The sequence below is a fragment of the Macrosteles quadrilineatus genome, unplaced genomic scaffold, assembly GCF_028750875.1.
Source record: "Macrosteles quadrilineatus isolate MER2022 unplaced genomic scaffold, UCM_ALF_1.0 Scaffold_8__2_contigs__length_117827958, whole genome shotgun sequence".
Lineage (NCBI taxonomy): Eukaryota > Metazoa > Arthropoda > Insecta > Hemiptera > Cicadellidae > Macrosteles > Macrosteles quadrilineatus.
The window spans coordinates 86,145,681-86,164,704 of record NW_026542601.1 but is presented as its reverse complement, the minus strand read 5'-3'; the positions used below and the strand labels follow the sequence as shown (position 1 = coordinate 86,164,704).

General features: G+C 35.2%; 2 protein-coding genes across 2 annotated transcripts; both read right to left on the bottom strand.

Moving 5' to 3' along the window:
• Positions 1-6,965: 6,965 nt before the first annotated feature.
• LOC129000527 (uncharacterized) lies at positions 6,966-8,675 on the bottom strand. The gene is made up of 2 exons (XM_054427489.1): positions 7,495-8,675; positions 6,966-7,095 (listed from the first exon to the last, which is right to left on the bottom strand). Exons 1-2 carry the CDS (start codon positions 8,673-8,675, stop codon positions 6,966-6,968), a joined length of 1,311 nt encoding a protein of 436 aa, XP_054283464.1.
• Positions 8,676-9,010: 335 nt separating this feature from the next.
• Positions 9,011-10,246, bottom strand: LOC129000526 (uncharacterized). The gene has a single exon (XM_054427488.1). It carries the CDS (start codon positions 10,244-10,246, stop codon positions 9,011-9,013), a length of 1,236 nt encoding a protein of 411 aa, XP_054283463.1.
• Positions 10,247-19,024: the final 8,778 nt, after the last annotated feature.

The window sequence follows — 19,024 nt, the reverse complement described above, 5'->3', positions numbered from 1 at the left end:
TTCTTAGTATTGCGAATTTATAATCACAGTCGTAATTTAAATTCAGAACTACGATAAAACTGCATAGACGAGATATGAAAAACAGTATCCTTTGGAATGTTCGTAACTCTGATGGTACTTTTGTAAATTTGTTAATTGATTCATATTATTAACTCTTTTTAACAGTTACAATTTTAAATTATGTAAACGAATCACTTATTTATAATTTTTTATGCACAAAAAATGTTCATGCCTAATTATCTTTCACAATGTATATACAATGTCACACTAATTTGAACAAAGACAATGTATATTTTAATAGATTAACATAACATTTAGTAGTTATGTAAAGATCACCAATGAATTGCTTCTAAAGATTTATTAAATCTATATTGTTGGGTATAAAAGGTTCCAGAAATAGAAAAGTCTCAAACGCTTCTGAAACATGTGTTATTAAATCTTCGTCTAGCTGGTGCTGCATAAAATTTCCCCTTTCAATCGAAAACTCACATTTTGTACTTTTCTGTCCCATTGTATCTATAGTTATGTAACGTAAATATTTTAATACAAAATCCACAATTTTGTTTTACTGTCGTGGCTTGTACAAATAGTAAATATTTGTAGCATTGCGTTTTAGTTGAGCATTTAAAATCATAACATTAGGTCTAAACTTACGGATTGAAATATCAGCCTCTAATCGGGTATCAACTATGAATACAGTAGGATGATCAATAAAATAAATTCCCTTCTATGGTTGATTTGTAAATCAACTTTTTCAGTTGCCTTTTTCAAAGATTTTAAGATTGGGAAACCTATAATTTTATATTATGAATAAATATTCTCAACAGTACCGGTAACGCATAAAAGGACGTTTTATTTTCAATTCGATCAACATGTCAAAAGATTAAATCATAACTAAGTATATAACAAAATATGAAAATGCTGAATATTTAAATGTGCACTAGGTATTTTATTTACCTATTATGTATAGTCACCTAGAGTACAACAAGATTATGTAAGGAGATGAAGACTATTGCATCACCTATACCATGCATACAGAATCATGTAATCATAGGGAAGGTTCTTTCCTGAAAATATAACAGTAATTTTTTCTCGCTCTTGTAGTGAAATTTTTATAAAAAAGTTTTAAAATCATAGCACTGATAACAATCACTTGTCACCACTATCATCACAATAAAATAACTGCAGTGGAATAACTTAGCATGTTTCTACATATAACTCGTAGGCTACACAAGTTAGGAAATATACATGTTTGAGACCTAAAATAATTGTGTTTCGTTGAATAACTTAACTATGCTTAAACCCACCACATATTTCATTTTGAACTATCGGTCTTTTTGATCTATGATTTTATTTATTGTTACAAACAATACAAATAAGTTGATGCAGTTTTACCTTAAATTTACTTGTGGATAGATATTTATAACATTAAGCTACATTTATGGACACAACATTAACCAACACAATTTAGATTTCAAGTTAGGTTTCTAAATATTGCAGTTAATACAAAATTATAAACTATCTCATTTATGGTAAGAAAAGTCTGATTAGAACACTACAACCATTAAAATATCCCCCAAATACTTTTGTTAGTAGAAGACTATATATTTTATACCAACCCATATCTTAGTATTATATGAACAAAAATAAAGAGGGTAACGAGTTTAATCCCATGTTTTACAAGTAAAACCAAAAGTGCCTAACATTACACAGACGTTGTAAACATGTTATTACTGGAGTAACGAAAAACAAGCATTTTGGGATTTGGAAACCACTTTACAGCGTGGGTGTTTGTCACTGCACTTGTTGGAAATTGTTAGAATGAGGTGGATTTTAAACTGTTAAATGTTATGTGGGCGTCATAGCTTGCTTAGTTAAATGTGACCAAAAATGTTATAGTAAGCTACTTAATACAGCTCGTAAACGAATTACTAAAGGAGTTAATTATGAACAGGGTAATTAAGAAACCTAAAAAAAAAAATAAATGCCTTAACTACCAATTTTATGAGGCAGGAAGTACGAAATGTTTATATAGATGTTTATTACGTTCTGAAGTAATTATTGACTAATTTAAATACTTTTACGCGAGTTGCGTACACTACTTTACCTACGACAGTGTTTTAATTACTAAAAATCACTACTCGTAACTTGGTAACTTAGGAGAGGTTATGTTTTCGTTTATAGCCTCTCATTGCCACTGACAGTGATGCAACGAAACATTGTACCAAACACTAATTGCACCACTCAACAATTAAATAGGTCTGAACAGCTGATTAGTTGAAGTTCGAATCATTGCAATCCTTGAAACTCATTGGTCTGTTACCCGTGTTGTTTTGAGTAAAACTATGCTGTTATGAAAGTAAACAATGTTGTTATGTGAAACTTTTCAATACTAAGAACATAACTGAAACGGCTAAAAAAAAAAAACAGTCGTAGGTAAGTTAAATAGTGTTAACGCAATCTTTGCGTAAACTACTATAGAACTGTAGCTTTTACCAACATTGAGTATTGCTATTTTATACAGCTATTTTGCTATTTTTTAACCATCCCCTATTTATTAACCTATTCAAGTTGATCATGTTACAAAAACTATTGTAAGTTATTATCCAGTATGTTATTGTGAAACCAACACGATACACGATATTTTTAACAAGCAGTCCAAACCCTCGTTAAAGCTTTCCGGTCCGTTGGGCTGTAAAAGTTTCTGTTTCCTTATCTTCTAATATTTTGTTTCTGCTCTGTTGCCTTTACAGTTTTTTGTTATACGAGATGTTGTTCTGTTTGTGCTCCATCAACTAATTGGTATTTAAATTTGTAACCTTTGGTTTGGTCTAATGACAGATCATTACACCGAATTTAAAAATGTTACTAATAACAATCAGTGCATTTTCGGAATACAAATTATCTAGTCGTTCTGGAAAAGATGGAGAAGTATAAAGACAGGCGTCTGCAAACTGAATTATATCATCTTATAAGATTTGAATGTTTTATGACTATATCATTAACTATACATCAATATCGAAATACTATTTGATGGGGTATAATTTGTTTAAGAACACTGTATCGTATACAAATCATTTTGGAATTAATTGTCAGTTACGCTTTTATTGTTGTGTTTATTGTGTAGATAACACTGCGAATGTAAAAAATCATTATCTTACAAATTTTTCATATATTTCCATGTATTTAAATGCATGATAGATATAAATTTAAAGTATGCTGTTGCTTTTTGCGTTCTTAGCCGTTCACAGATGGAAGCTTATAATAAAATTACACTTATTCGAAAATTAAGTTAGTTTATTGCTGAGTTCAAATAGAAAAAGCAGACTACTTTACACACTTTTAATCACCTTCGTAAAGCTGCTAAGCTCAATCACCCACTTCAGTTAACGTCATAAAAGTAGTAATTCTTGTTATGGTTTACGATTGAATAAAGTTCGTGTATTCAAGGAACTTATATCCTCCATTTCGAAGTTGACTAATAACTCAAGCTATAATTTCAGCAAATATTTATTTTTATTTTTAGCGATTTCCCCATACAGGGAATAAGCTACAACCACCTCCTCAGGGATAGGTCTATTGGTAAGACCGAGACCTTGGGACTGATTTACTTTCTCGTTTTGATGTCTCCAAATGCCAAAAACACATTCCGTTCAAATTCCTTGTATGTCTGTGTGTTAATTAGCATTAGCAAGTTTATCGAATAAAAATCACTAGATTTTAATGAAATTTGGTACAATAAAGTGTACACGTACATGTATTCAAATGAGCTCACGAACCAGCAAGATCGGACTATGGCAACGAGGTTTATGGGATTAAAATTGGGTAATTTAGTAATTAATTGTTTCTTTCGTCAAGTAAGATATTGATTATTTTTATTTCAGTTTTTTAAAGCCTCCTTTACCAAAATAAAACGATATAATCATAAACAATAGCTTGTCCCCTAGTTACATACCAGTAACAGTAATTATAAATAAGTCAATAATTAACGTTTAATGTCACACTTTTAGTTTGACATGTTCGTTAAAATGATCGTCCTATTGAACTTGAATAGTGCATGTAAATTGATTTAGTGAATATTTTCATTTAATCGGTTAATCATTTAGATTTATATATAAAAACGTTATGTAGGTACCTATATTTTATTGCATTAAGTAAGTTTAAAAAAAATCTACGTTAAAACAACTATTACATTTTAACATGTACAAATATTGAAATTAGAATACCTATGCTGGTAACCCATTTTCTTTAACAGGATTGACGCAACCTAAGTGCACTGCAGGCTAATCTGATTGCAGAATTTATTCAACAGCTATTCAGGTCGGCTTTACCCAGCTAATTTAAAACAAAAGGTTAGATTTATAGGTACCTGTCAGGTTAAGTTGCATTAAGTAACTTGTGGATGGGTTTGATTCAATTATTTTACTGCATTGATTTTAAGCTGTTTACCTGTTTCTGTACTTTAGGCCTAAATATAATATTCAATCTAAAATAAAAAAGTCTAATAGATGAAAAATTAAGGAAACTTAGTAGGATGAGGATATTTTCTTTATGCATGAGTTTCATTCAATGGTTATGCCGTAAGGTTGGCTTTCACGACATGGGTTAGTGTGAGGCAGGCAAGATATTTACAGATTCCTTCAATAATTTCTCTTTTGCAACACATTTATTATATCATATCATCTCTAAGAAAATATTTCTCAGAACCTGGGAGCAGGGAAGAGACACATATTTTACTTCTTCCTGTACACCAAACACACTAATTTTCCAGATAGGAACACAATTAACATTCAACTGTGGAGAGCTAGAGTGAAATGGTAATATGTGTGTGGAGGGCTCAAGACATACAAGCTAGATTAGCATTAGATAAGCACTACAATTACCCTGTTTCTTACTTTCTGGGTGGTTGATCCAATTGAGGTTTACAGAATATCGATAATGACTCCTAGATACCAATGCAGGTGTTAATTTATATCTCATTTAAACTTGCAGTTTGTAATTGAAATGAAGGCCAGTCTTTAATTTGCCAGAGCAAATACCATAAGATAAATAAATAATGACATTATTAACTGCACTTAAATCACCTAACTTACTCTCATAGATTGGCGTAAAGCGTGGATCACACTTACACTAGGCTAGTAGTAGCACCACCAAGTAACGACTGGCAGCCCGATCACACTACTTGTCTAGTGAAAATCAAATCAGGCAAATGGAAATTCTCTTAGTCTGCATGTTCGCTGCGGTGGGGGGTAGTTCTTTTGGTGTTGGTTCATCATTATTGACTGCACATTTTGGAATACCTCAATATCTCTAATATCTCAATAGAAGTGTCTCTTCTTAGTGCTGTACAGGCACATTTAGTAATGTTGAGAAATACTCATCCCATACGCTGAGTACAGATTTTTTCTCACACACCACTTTTTCCTGCTGATCTATAACACCCCCAGTCTTGGGTTTCAAACCTTGCTTGAAATATCTCACTGCCCAAAGAAATCTCTAGTGTTATTTCTGCTGGGTTGTCGACAAGCTAATGGAAGAAAATATGTGTCAGATCGCTGATGCTGTTTATGCCAGTATGCAAGTATGCCAGTAGTTATGTTATGCCAGTACTTATTATTGCAGTGTATACCGGTACTTGTCAAATCTAAGTCCTTATGACGCAGTCTAGGTCGTTGTAAAATGTTCTCCATTCTGTCCTAGGTGTGCCGTAGATGATACCTAACCAGGGTTGTTTTACAAGGGAGGGTGGTTAGCCCATCGCCCATCGCCCCAACCCCCAATATGCATGGAGGACCTACTTCTGGTCAGCGGGTCCATAGGACCTAGCCGGTAGGACTGACAGGCAGATCCACCGACCTTCCCCCTATCCGCCACCCAGGGGACGCTGAAGTAGGAAAGCGCACGGATACTTTATTACTACATACATAAAATACAAACACTACGTACAAAAGATACTTAATACTAGATACATGATATATACTAATTATACTAACATCTCCTTGTATTCTGTATCCACTTTGTCTTCAATCGCCTCACAGCGTTGTTGTAGAACTCTTCAGTTTCTACCTTTTGAAGTTGCTCAGGATTCAATTTCCTCATCGATAGTTGCATTTATCTCCTATATTTCAGAATGTTTCTCAAACGTTTTGTCATGGCAAACCCTTGTGCATTTTACTCTGCATTAACAATCCTCCCAACAATGTGGATCCTTTTTGTTTTACTGAAGCAATACATCCATGTAGTACTATAATCTCCCATTTTCACGAGGAGTGCTACTTAATTGCTTACTATAGGGATCCTCTTCTGTTAGTTCTTATGTAACAATAGGGACAAGAACGGAAGAATTCTGCCTAATTTTCACTGAAGTTTCATCTTCCATAACTGCTTTACTTTGTATCCTCTGGAATGGAGCAAATACACTCAACTTTATAGAATCTGTATTCTTCCCAAAAATATTTTTGACAGGAGGTAAATTTCACCTTGCATTATTAATTAATTGTATCATTGAATGAATTAAATAAATTGTTTCTATGGAAACGTATAATTATTCATTGTCCGCATGCTTTTGTTCAAACCTTTTACAATGGATGGATCCAGCCATTCCATTTCTATATAATAAAGTTGAAGCAAAATTTGCTGTAAAATGAAAAAAAGTATTTATTTAAATTAAGCATCCAACACGGGTCACACTTTTTGGCAACATAAAAAATAAAAATAGAAGCCCACACTAACTAACCGCTCGCGATGTCAGACATATGTTAAATTTTTGGTAGCAAGGCAGCGGCGACTAGCAGGTCATGGCACAGACAATACATTGTCTGTGGTAACGTCATAGAAAGCAGCTTACAGTGAGTTGTTGCATAACCTCAAGGATGCTGGAATGCCTGCTACAAGATTCTCTTTCACACACATCCTCAATAATCGCTTAAGTACTCTTTTACGAGGTCCCACGGATGGCATGGCAACTAGAACTGACTAGGTGAGATGGTGAGTAGTATGACCCTGCTGCTTGGTGGTGCTGTTGCCAGCCGCTGCTTGGTGGTGCTGTTTGCCAGCCGCTGATCACCACCTGTGCCTGTGACCGGTGCTTTTACGCTGATAGTAACAACTTCTTTTAATTTGCGGCTGATGTCGGCCCAGTGTGACCCGTGTGCTTAAGGATAGGGGTCAGAGTCTACTATAAACTATAGAACTATAAAATATTTATAGTTTTTAAAGCACTAATGGTTCAAAACTGGACCCAGCTCCAGCGGTTCCTGATCATTGGGCTTTTACACATTAGCTACTATACTCATCCCTCAGTTACTGTAAAAAAATATTAAAGACAGACAAGACTTTTAGACTTGACAAAAAATAGATGTGTATATTTGTTGGACATTATTTACAATCATAATAATAATTAAACATGTGTTAGTTCAATTAAAATAAAGAAGGCAGGCATAAATTAAACATATTAAAGAACACTAATCAATGAGTCAATATGAAACATATTACATGTTTTCCCCTCCAACGGTAAGGACTGCAACTTTAGTCAGAGGCCGGCGATAAGTTCCTTTTGATGTTGTTATGTCTACTATTCGTACTTGGCCATCATGACCTGGGTAGACAGCCGAGATTCGGCCAAGGGGCCAAGTATTTTTTGGGCAGTTTTCCTCAATTATTATTGCAAGATCGTCAATCTTTGGTGGGTCCAATTTCTTGTGCCATTTGCACCGTCTTGAAAGGCATGGAAGGTACTCGTGCACCCATCTCTTCCAGAAGCCGTCTAGGAGTGATTTAACACGAGCTAATTGTCGTTTACACAGTTGGTCTTCGTTTAGGTTGATTTTGTAAGCTTCTCTTAGAAAATGGTTTGGTGTGATTGGTTCGGGGTCATTGGGATCCAGAGAAACATGAGTGAGTGGGCGAGAATTTATTATAAATTCAACGCGAACCATGAAAGTCTGAAGCTCTTCGTCTTTTGGGTACTGGCAGCGCATAACACTCCTTAATGCGGTCTTTACAGACCTAACAAGTCTTTCCCAGCAGCCTCCCATATGTGGTGCTCGCGGGCAAATGAAATTCCACTTTATCCCGTAGTTCACCACGTCTTTTTGGATCTTTTCATGTTTGAGTGACTTTACAGCGTTTCTAAGTTCCCTATCTGCAGCTACAAAGTTTGTGCCATTGTCGGAATATAGTTCTGAGGGAACTGGTCTTCGGCTGATGAATCGTTGAATCGCCATTATACAACTCTCTGTGTTAAGAGAATGAGCCGTTTCGATGTGAATTGCTCGAGTGGATAAACAGGTAAATAGGACACCATATCTTTTTTCATGTCTGCGGCCAACAGTAACTTCGATAGGTCCGAAATAATCCACTCCAGTGTAGAAGAATGGATGTTGCACTTTTGAGGTCCTTAACTGTGGTAGTGCAGCCATCTGAGGAGGATAAGGTTTGGCATTGTCTATGCTACACCTCATGCAGCTCCTTTGAACTTTCTTGGCGACTGATCGTACGTTTAAGATCCAGAACTGTTGTCTAGTCATATTGATAACAGTCTCGATGCCCTGATGGAAACATTTCTCGTGAAACATTTTTACGATTAGTTTAGCCGTATGACTTTTGCCGTCTAAAATGATAGGATGCTTTTGTTCTTCGCTTATTTCTGGTGAACTATGTATTCTACTCGACATTCTTATTAGAGACTGATCAATGAAGGGATTTAAAGAGAATATTCTACTGGACTTTGGTAGCGGTTTGTTCTTCAGCAGTAAATTCTTTTCTTCATTGAAGCTTGCCTTTTGAGACATTGATATCAAGTTCTGTTCAGCTTTTTGAATTTCCTCTGGTTGAAGTTCTGGTATATTTCCAAAATCTACGTTGACCGTTTTCAGTTTCTTTTTGGTGGTGGTGGTAGTATGGGACCTTAGTATGCTAACAAATCTGTGTACCCATGCTAATACACGTGTCACTTTTTCCCAAGAAGAAAAGTTTTCAACTGTCAGAAGAGGAGGGGTTTCATCACTGTTCACAACTCCAACGAATTTCTTTCTTCATTTTCCTTGACTTGTAGTGTGGACGGTTGTATTGGCCAGTCACTAGATTCTCGCATTAGAAATGAGGGTCCGTGAATCCCTTCAGAATGCATGGCTGATGTAAACTTTTTGTTACTTCTAGTTGCAACATCTGCCGGATTCTGTTTTGATGGAACCCATCTCCATTCTTCAGGTTTAGACAAATCTTGAATTTCTCCAATTCTATTGGAAACATACTGTTTGAATTGTCTAGGGTCGGATTTCAGCCAGTGCAAAACTGTTACAGAATCTGACCAAAATATCGGACGAGAAATAGTTAAGTCAATGTCTTTTATGATGCTACAAGCTATTCTGCATCCAAGAACAGCAGCTTGGAGTTCTAGTCGGGGAATGGTTGTTTGTTTGAGTGGTGCTACTTTGGCACGTGCCATAACAAGCATGGTCTTGTAAGTACCTCTGGCACATCCATGGCGTAGATATGAAACTGCTACATAGGCCTCTTCACTAGCATCAACAAACGTATGGAGTTCAACTTCTTCAATTGTTTTGACGTTAAAATAGCATCGAGGTATGGTGAAGCTCTGCAGACATTTTACTTCTTGTAACCAGTCTTGCCATTTTTTACTAAGTTCTATCGAAAGAACTTCGTCCCACGTTATGTTTGTTCGCCAAATGTCCTGAACAAGCATTCTCCCTTTTATAGTAGTAGGTACAACTAATCCCAATGGATCAAAAATGGACATAGCTCCTCTTAAAACTTCTCGTTTGGTCGGATACCTTGTTTCAACTAACTGTACCTTTTCGGCGTTCCGGTGAAATGAAAAGTGGTCAGTTTCAGCATCCCACCACATTCCGAGGATACGTTCTGTAGGTAGACGACTTTCAGGTTGCAGTAGTTTTGTAGAGTTTGTCTTCAAATCTTCCGGTATTTCAAGTAAAATTTCTTTTGAATTTGACAACCAGTTACAGATTTTAAAACCTCCGGACTTGTGAATTTCTGTTATCTGTTGTATTCTAATTCTAGCTTCTTCTTCTGTATCAGTAGAGTCTAGTAGATCGTCCATGTATTCACTGCAGAGGATCGCTTTACTTGCTTCTGGGTAAATTTGTAGAAACCTCTTGGCGTTGCTGTTTACTACATACAAGGCAGTACTCGGGGAACACGTTGATCCAATATCATTGCTTCCATGATATAGGTATCTGGTTTGTTGTTCGGATCTTCTCTCCATAGAAACCTTTGCGAATCGACATCTTCTTTTCTGATACGTACTTGATGAAACATTTCTTGTATGTCACCTGCGATCGCAAATTTTCTTAATCTGAATTTGAGAAGTACTGCTGGCAGAGGGTTCAAAAGGTCAGGACCACTAAGCAAACCATCATTGAATGACACACCATTCGCTTTAGCAGCTGCGTCAAATACTAACCTCAGTTTGTCAGGTTTGTTTGGATTTATTACCCCAAAATGAGGCAGATAATAAGTCCGGTCATTTATAACATTAGCTTCGTCATCACGTAGTTTTCTGATGTAACCTTTTTCTTCATAATCAGTGATCTTGGCTTTGTATTTGTTATGAAAGTTTTCGTCTCTTGCCATCTTCCTTTCAATACCCTTAAGCCTTTTCAGCGCATTTTCATAGCTCGGTGGATATTTAAAGTCTTCTGACTTCCATAGTAGGCCGGATTCATACCTATCCCCTACTTTTTTGGTCGTATCTTCTAAAATCTTGAGGGCTTTTTCGTCTTCAACTGATTTCACATTGTCATCTTCTACTAGGGACACGCCATAATTCTCGATTTCAAAAGAATCTTTGATATCATGAAGTTTTTCACTTTCAAAAGACGTTAAAGTGAATTGACTATCTACTCGCCCAATGTGTTCATGACATTTACCGTGCAATGTCCAGCCTAAACGGCTCCAAGACAAGACTGGAGAGTTGGGAGGACCTTCAATTATTTTCCTTGCTAGAATAAGGTCACAGTTGTCTTGACCTATAAGTATTGTAGGTTTCAAATTTGCTGACGGTAAAGGTTGAACAATTGACCGTAAGTGAGACCACTTCTTTTTCAGTTTGACAGTATCCACCATTTGTTTTGGCAAGTCCAATGGTGACTGGGTTCGTACATTGTTTAATGTAAATACTTCGTCCTCATATAACCCTTTAATTTTAACTTTCACAGTCATGGATGTTGGGTCGAAATGTTGGGTTGCATTGGACCAGCATGTCGTGAGGGGTTCAATACTACCGTTGACGCCTAATTTATCGGCTGTAGCTGAATCCAACAAAGATACTGTTGACCCGTCATCTAAGAGTGCGTAAGTGTCGATCTGACAACTTGGGCCATATAATGTCACTGGACATACTCTTAGTAGAACACGGTTATTAACAACATGACTGCTAATAATTTCTTTATTTTGCGGTTCGCTGTCCTGTTTGGGAAATCTCTCAATTTTGTCAGTATGGAGGAGACGATGGTGAAACAACCTGCACCCATTTATCCCACAAACCTTTTTTACTTTACATTTTTGAAGCTGGTGACGTCGAAAGCAGAAGAAACATAGTTTCTTTTCGACAATCATTTTCCATCTCTGCGATACATCTGCCTTCCTGAAAACTCCACATCGTTCACTTTCGTGGCTGTCGAGACAAAACATACAGTTAAACTGTTTGTCTTCGGTAGAACTGGTATAAACCGGCTTTATGTCAGTTTTCTTCTGCCAGAGTTTCTCTTCTGTAGGACGAAAGTAAATACTCAGGATTGAGCATTGTTTTTCCAACCAAGTGGAAAACTCCTTCAAGTCGGGACTGCTTAGAGCATTATTACTTACATGTTCAGCCCACCTGTATTTTAAACTATAGGGAAGTTTGTTGAGACATTCATTTAGTAAGTAAGGATTTAATACATAATTTTCTAGATGTAATGACTCTGCTGTAGCAGTAAAATTCAAAATATTTGTCGAAAACTCAACAAGACTTGTAGTGTCGTCTTCCTTGACAGAAGGTAGCCTACGAGTCTTTTTTAACATTGACTCCAAAATGAGTTCTGGTCTACCAAAACGCATCTGTAAGGTCTTGATAATTGACTTAAGATTTTGACTTGAGACAAAAAGAGGCTTAACCATTCTAAATGCTTCTCCCTCTAGGCAATTCCTTACTCTTATGAGGTTGTCATCCTCACTAAAAAGATAGGCAGTTTTTTCATACGCCGAAAAAAATATCGGCCATTCATCAGGCTTGCCACTGAAGCTTGGAAGTTTTTGACGAAATGAAACAGGCTGTATAGCTTTTTGGAAGGTATCCGCAAGCTTTTGCACGGCTGAGGTCATGATGGCTGATGAGGACTTAAGAACTGTCGGTTCTTTTTCATTCAACCACCTTTCAACCTTGCTTTGCGGTTCTTCCTCATCATCAAGATTTATGCTAAGTCCTACCTTGGTTTCAGATCGATTACTAGGGCGGCTTGACTGTTGACTGCCACACACTGAAGCAGACTCAAGCTCAGCTCTCGCTGTCAGCAGTTGCTTCTGTCGTTCTAGTTCTCTAGCTTCCATTTGTCGTTGTCGCTCCATTTCTTCAACTTGTCGTTGTCGCTCCATTTCTCTTTCCTCATGGGCTCTTTCCAATTTCTGTATTTCTTCCAGCTTCTTCAACTCCACTTCCATTAATCGTCGTCTACTAGAAGAAGTACTAGATTTGGCAGATACTGATGGTTGGTCATTACTTGGCTTTGGATTAACAGTTTTGTCGTTGTTATTCCCAATTGCTGGAGTATATCTGTCTGGAGGGTGTCTTTCCCTCTCTGATCTCCTTATTGACATGATAAAGTCGGGTTTCGGCACCAAATGTAAAAAATATTAAAGACAGACAAGACTTTTAGACTTGACAAAAAATAGATGTGTATATTTGTTGGACATTATTTACAATCATAATAATAATTAAACATGTGTTAGTTCAATTAAAATAAAGAAGGCAGGCATAAATTAAACATATTAAAGAACACTAATCAATGAGTCAATATGAAACATATTACATGTTTTCCCCTCCAACGGTAAGGACTGCAACTTTAGTCAGAGGCCGGCGATAAGTTCCTTTTGATGTTGTTATGTCTACTATTCGTACTTGGCCATCATGACCTGGGTAGACAGCCGAGATTCGGCCAAGGGGCCAAGTATTTTTTGGGCAGTTTTCCTCAATTATTATTGCAAGATCGTCAATCTTTGGTGGGTCCAATTTCTTGTGCCATTTGCACCGTCTTGAAAGGCATGGAAGGTACTCGTGCACCCATCTCTTCCAGAAGCCGTCTAGGAGTGATTTAACACGAGCTAATTGTCGTTTACACAGTTGGTCTTCGTTTAGGTTGATTTTGTAAGCTTCTCTTAGAAAATGGTTTGGTGTGATTGGTTCGGGGTCATTGGGATCCAGAGAAACATGAGTGAGTGGGCGAGAATTTATTATAAATTCAACGCGAACCATGAAAGTCTGAAGCTCTTCGAACTGTATGTTTTGTCTCGACAGCCACGAAAGTGAACGATGTGGAGTTTTCAGGAAGGCAGATGTATCGCAGAGATGGAAAATGATTGTCGAAAAGAAACTATGTTTCTTCTGCTTTCAACGTCACCAGCTCCAAAAATGTAAAAATGGAGCGACAACGACAAGTTGAAGAAATGGAGCGACAACGACAACGACAAGTTGAAGAAATGGAGCGACAACGACGAATGGAAGCTAGAGAACTAGAACGACAGAAGCAACTGCTGACAGCGAGAGCTGAGCTTGAGTCTGCTTCAGTGTGTGGCAGTCAACCAAATGTAAAAAAATATTAAATACAGACAAGACTTTTAGACTTGACAAAAAATAGATGTGTATATTTGTTGGACATTATTTACAATCATAATAATAATTAAACATGTGTTAGTTCAATTAAAATAAAGAAGGCAGGCATAAATTAAACATATTAAAGAACACTAATCAATGAGTCAATATGAAACATATTACAGTTACAGAGGAGTGTAAGGGTTGGTAGGGAACATGTTAAATAAATGATCCTGGCTAATGAAACAGCTGATCTTAGTCAGTAAAAAATAAGCTATTTAGGTAATCTTGTACCATTCTACACTCGTCCTCATATACTACAGGGTTATCATATATTTGAGTTAAATACGCACCTAGGTGGTGTCCCCATCTCCATGATTAATAATTGATAAGTACTAATTGATATATTTGTCATATTTCAAAAGTGAATTGAAGTCATGTCATTAACATTCCTCTAGTTAAATATCAAAATTATATTTTTCAAAATCAAATAAACATATTATTTTAGTTTTTATTATGCATTTCAAGTATTTAAGATTTAACTCCTTTGCAGTCTTAAAATCTAACTGTCTAGTATAGAATTGTAAATATCTGTTCCAAAGTAAAACTGTTGTAATCCTTTCATCATCTGACTTAAGAAATCTTGACTTAACAGATTGACTTTGTTAAAAGCTTTCTTGTGAGCCTGGCTGAATGTATTTGCATGCCTAGTCTATCACACCAAATGAGTACTTAACTAAAATAATTTTCATTACAAGTCTGTGTGTTTTATAGGTGTGGAAACTCTCATCAAGTATAGGTACCAATATTTTTTGGCAAATCTACACTTGCTTTCATTTTGATCTGCTGTATGCCTATAAATTTGTATTTGGTAAAAGACCTTTAACCAAGCGATCACCAAACTACCATTTTTAAATATAATATATTGACTGACAGGCACATAGGCCTACGCTAAGTAAGAATATAACCTGCACTATATCAGGATAAAACACTTATTAATAATATAACTCACTATGATACCATATTTAATAATTAATTATTCTTAAAAAAAATACATGAATTTAAAATACTATTGAGTAACCACTGTACTACGTAGCTGCAGTAGAAAGAAAATACGGTACTTTCCTGTTAAAGGGAACATTCATTATTATCGATGATTTTCAATCGATATATCGATATTTTTCTTTTCCTTTACGATCCATTACAAATTGACAACTATCTTGATTAGGCTAAAATCAAGTCTATTATGGATTAAAACTGTTCTAAGCTAACCTAACATAACCAACCAAACTTGCTGTACTATTTTTAAAATTCCGTTTGATTACAGAAAAGGCATGGTGGGAATATTAAACAGAATTTTTAAATGTTACACCAAGTTTGGTTAGTTTTGTTAGGTTGGTTTGGAACGGTTTCATTTCAATATTTTTTTTTATACTGAACAATATTTATTAATCGTAGTTGTCAGCTGATAGGTTTCAATTCGTTAATATCGATATATCGATTGAAAATCATCGATAATAATGAATGTTCCTTTTAACAGGAAAGTACCGAAAATACTCACATATTGATGACACATTTTCACGATATACAACTATTTTATTCTGTGGGACTGAGTTAAAACAGCTAAAATATGGAAATGCACTATCAAAATGGTGAGGAGGATTCAAACTGTCGTCAAGGAAGGTATTATCTCCCACTTTCAAGATTGTTCTTTTGAAACACTGAGGAATTGTAAAAATTAATTCAAGTCGTGCGCAGTTGGTCCTGAATTGATGATAGATGCTACTCTAGAATTATCAAGTATTTTGGAGTTAAATAGTACTAAGAAATGAATGTCTGTAATTTTATGTGATTTCCAGGAATCCTTTTCATAATAAAGTACAAGTTGTAACTTATAATTTCCATTAGATTTGCATTGGATGATTGGCTGAATTAATAATATTAGTTTGTTGTTTATTAGACTTGAGAGTAAATAGGAAGTTCATAGTACAACTAATATAGTAATAGTGGTGTATTTTTTATTTGTTTTTTTTATCACTGTGTGCAAGACATGGAGGTGGGGATGAACCAACATAAAATGATCAAAAGAAAAATAATTACAATATTGCTCATGCTAACATTAACTCTTTCAAAGGAAAGATTGTTTCCCCAATAATTACATTATGAATCTTCATTAATGATAATTAAATGTTTGAAAACAAGATTCAATTAACTTTGTTTACTTGTGTATTTAAACACTATGACTTGATTATTATGAATTTTTTAATCACAAAGAGTGAAAACATGTTTTTTTTTATATTAGTGCGGTGCTTGTTATCAAGTTTGTTTATAATTATTACTAAATTACTATAAGAAAAACTAGTTTACCTACCAATTTAGGTTAATTCCTCAAACAATTTTAAAAAATACGTAGGATAATGTAATTATAGCTGGTGAAATACATCTTTAGTTGAAGTAAGAATTTGAAAAAAATTCAAATTTGTTTTTTTAATAGAAAAATGCAGTAAGAATAATGATGCTTGATGGCAAATCTGTGCAAGCATACATTTCTTTAATTTAAGACCATAATAATGAAAATCGGTCGGGTAGAGGAGCCAAACAGACTTCGAAAAGAAAAACCAATCTTTTTTAGTGAATTTCCCATATAGAGAATAATAAGCTATTACCGTAGGTCTAATGGTAAGACCCGGACCCGGGATCGATTACTTTTTCCTTTTGTGGTCCTGAGAGGTCAAAAATACCATCCGTTCAAATTCATATATATAGGTATGTGTCTGTTAGCACGGTAACTCGAGCAAAAATGATCCGATTTTAATTAAATTTGGTATAAATGTGTAAATCTACATTTATTCTAACAAGTTCGCGAACCAGCATGATTGGACTATGGGAACAGGGGTTTAGGAGCTAAAACATTGGTTTTTCCTATTTTTGACTCAAAAAACATACAATTTAGCAATATCAATCCAAACCTTTTTGTAGAGCTTAAAAAACAAATAATTTAGTATATAGAAGTGTTATTATGCGCCTAATGGAGAAAATTTTGAGAAATGTTAAATTTAAAATGCCCATGTTATTCTAATGAAGAATAAACAAACTGTGGTAGTTTATTTGTTTATGAACATATTTTGATCACATTTGGAAGATGCATTTATTTCTTACTAAACTATTAACATTTTACAAAAGAAACTTTTTTACCCTCCCTGTTGCAGCAAACCTAAGTACTCTTTAATAACGAATTCTATTAAATAGAGAATAAATGTGGTATTTTCAAGGAGATATTTTAGTGTAAATCCAATCAGGCAAATGGAAATTCGCTTAGTCTGCAGGTTTGCTGCGGCGGTCGTATTTATATATAGAATAACCACCCAGGACTCATACGTTATTTGATGCTGAGTCCTTCTTCGTCGACGACCTGCCTGCGACTACGCTACGTCTCCCAACACTGTCTCATACCCTCTCTCGGGTTTCAGACTACGACACGGCCCTTCTTGTACCTCTATGTAGTCTACTTTGGTTGCTGAACTGCTGTGACGAACTAACAAGACTACAAGATCGCACCACTCATCTCCATTCATTCTTGGCTTATAATACCTACTATGTATGGTCGCCATTTCATTGAAAAGAAAGTATAAAGTATAAAGTATCATAAAAGCAAGTGTTGTTTTTGGAATCATAAAATTTTGCACTTCATAGTTTCTGCTTCTTGACTGATTTTATTTAGAAATACATAAGATTTTAACGAGAAATTCAAACTTTTCTAATTTTCATATTGTTAATTTTATTAAAAGCTTAAAGTCTTGCTATCAACAAAGTATGGCTCCCTCTTCAGGATGAGGATTATTAAAGCCTCATTTTAGAACTTTCAGGGTAGATTAAATGTAGAACATTTATAATTCTGAGTGCTTGCACAAAGAAGACTTTTACCACTTTTTACTCACATCGGGGACATAAATTCTTTCATCTGCTGTAGGTTTTTCAAAGGTGTGTGGTGTGTATTGCCTCTAACTTCTAATAGATATAGACATTCCATTCCCATATTAAATTTGTCGCCAGATTTTTTATCATAATTGTTGTAGTTGATGTGAGCCACCGACAGATTGTGCTGATCTAATTTACTAATTTCTGTCGAATAGACAAACTTTATTGTGAGCTCAACAACTTTTATGACCCATCACCTATGTCAGCAACAAAAACTAAGGTAGAAAATAGAATTTTAGACACTAGCGCATTCTGTGACCATGGCTTACACAACTATCTTTTTTTATGCAAAATTGTTGACAGCTTACAGCATTTGGATGGGCTTGATGAAGCTTTACTACTGGCTAAAATAAGCTGTTTCTTCAGACAGGGATATTATATTCAAATTGGGACCATTGACAGCTAGGGCACAGTATTAAACCACCAAAACTGACTTTTCTCCAAATTGAACCAGGGGTGACCCTTTAACTGTCAGTCAAGCACAATAACCACTGGCCTTCAGTTCCCAACCTTCACTTGTCTTTTAACATTTATCATCACTTAAAAAATATTTGAGCACAGCTTGGTGTGAAAGTAACCAGTGACAGTGAACAGAAGCAGGATTGGACATGATTCACTGACTCATTTACAATCTGCTGGGGTTTGGAATTAAATACGTCCTCAGAGAAAACTTCAAGATATAAAGGGGACCTGTGAAGATGAAGTGCAAATTTAAATTTACTTATCTATTCAATGAAGTTATATAGCTTATTTTTGCATCTTTTGGACTTAGGTGTTCCAAAATTCTTTTGAGTTTTGCAAGTTGGGTTCATAGAAAGCAAGGGTTTTAAAGAGGATTGAAAATAAATTAAGATAAAAAAGAGCTATTGAGTTTTGAGTTACAGAGAGTAAATTTTTATCAAATCAGAGACTATCCAAGTTGGTATCTCTACCTAATGCACTAAATGACTCTAATAACATAATACTGTACTGTGTCTATACATCTACATAGTCTCAATAACTGTTTCAAAATCCCAATGAAAATACAGGGGGGAAATAAAGTGTTGTGTGTTGATACACAGCTTACCCTAAACAAATTAAAAAAAACAAAAAAAAATAAACTTAACCAACTTACCAAACACAGGGATTAAGTTTGTAGAAAATAATAAGAAAATATTTTCTGAAAACATCCTCAAGCAAATCAGGGTATTTTTTAAGTAATAGAACAAGATTGAAACG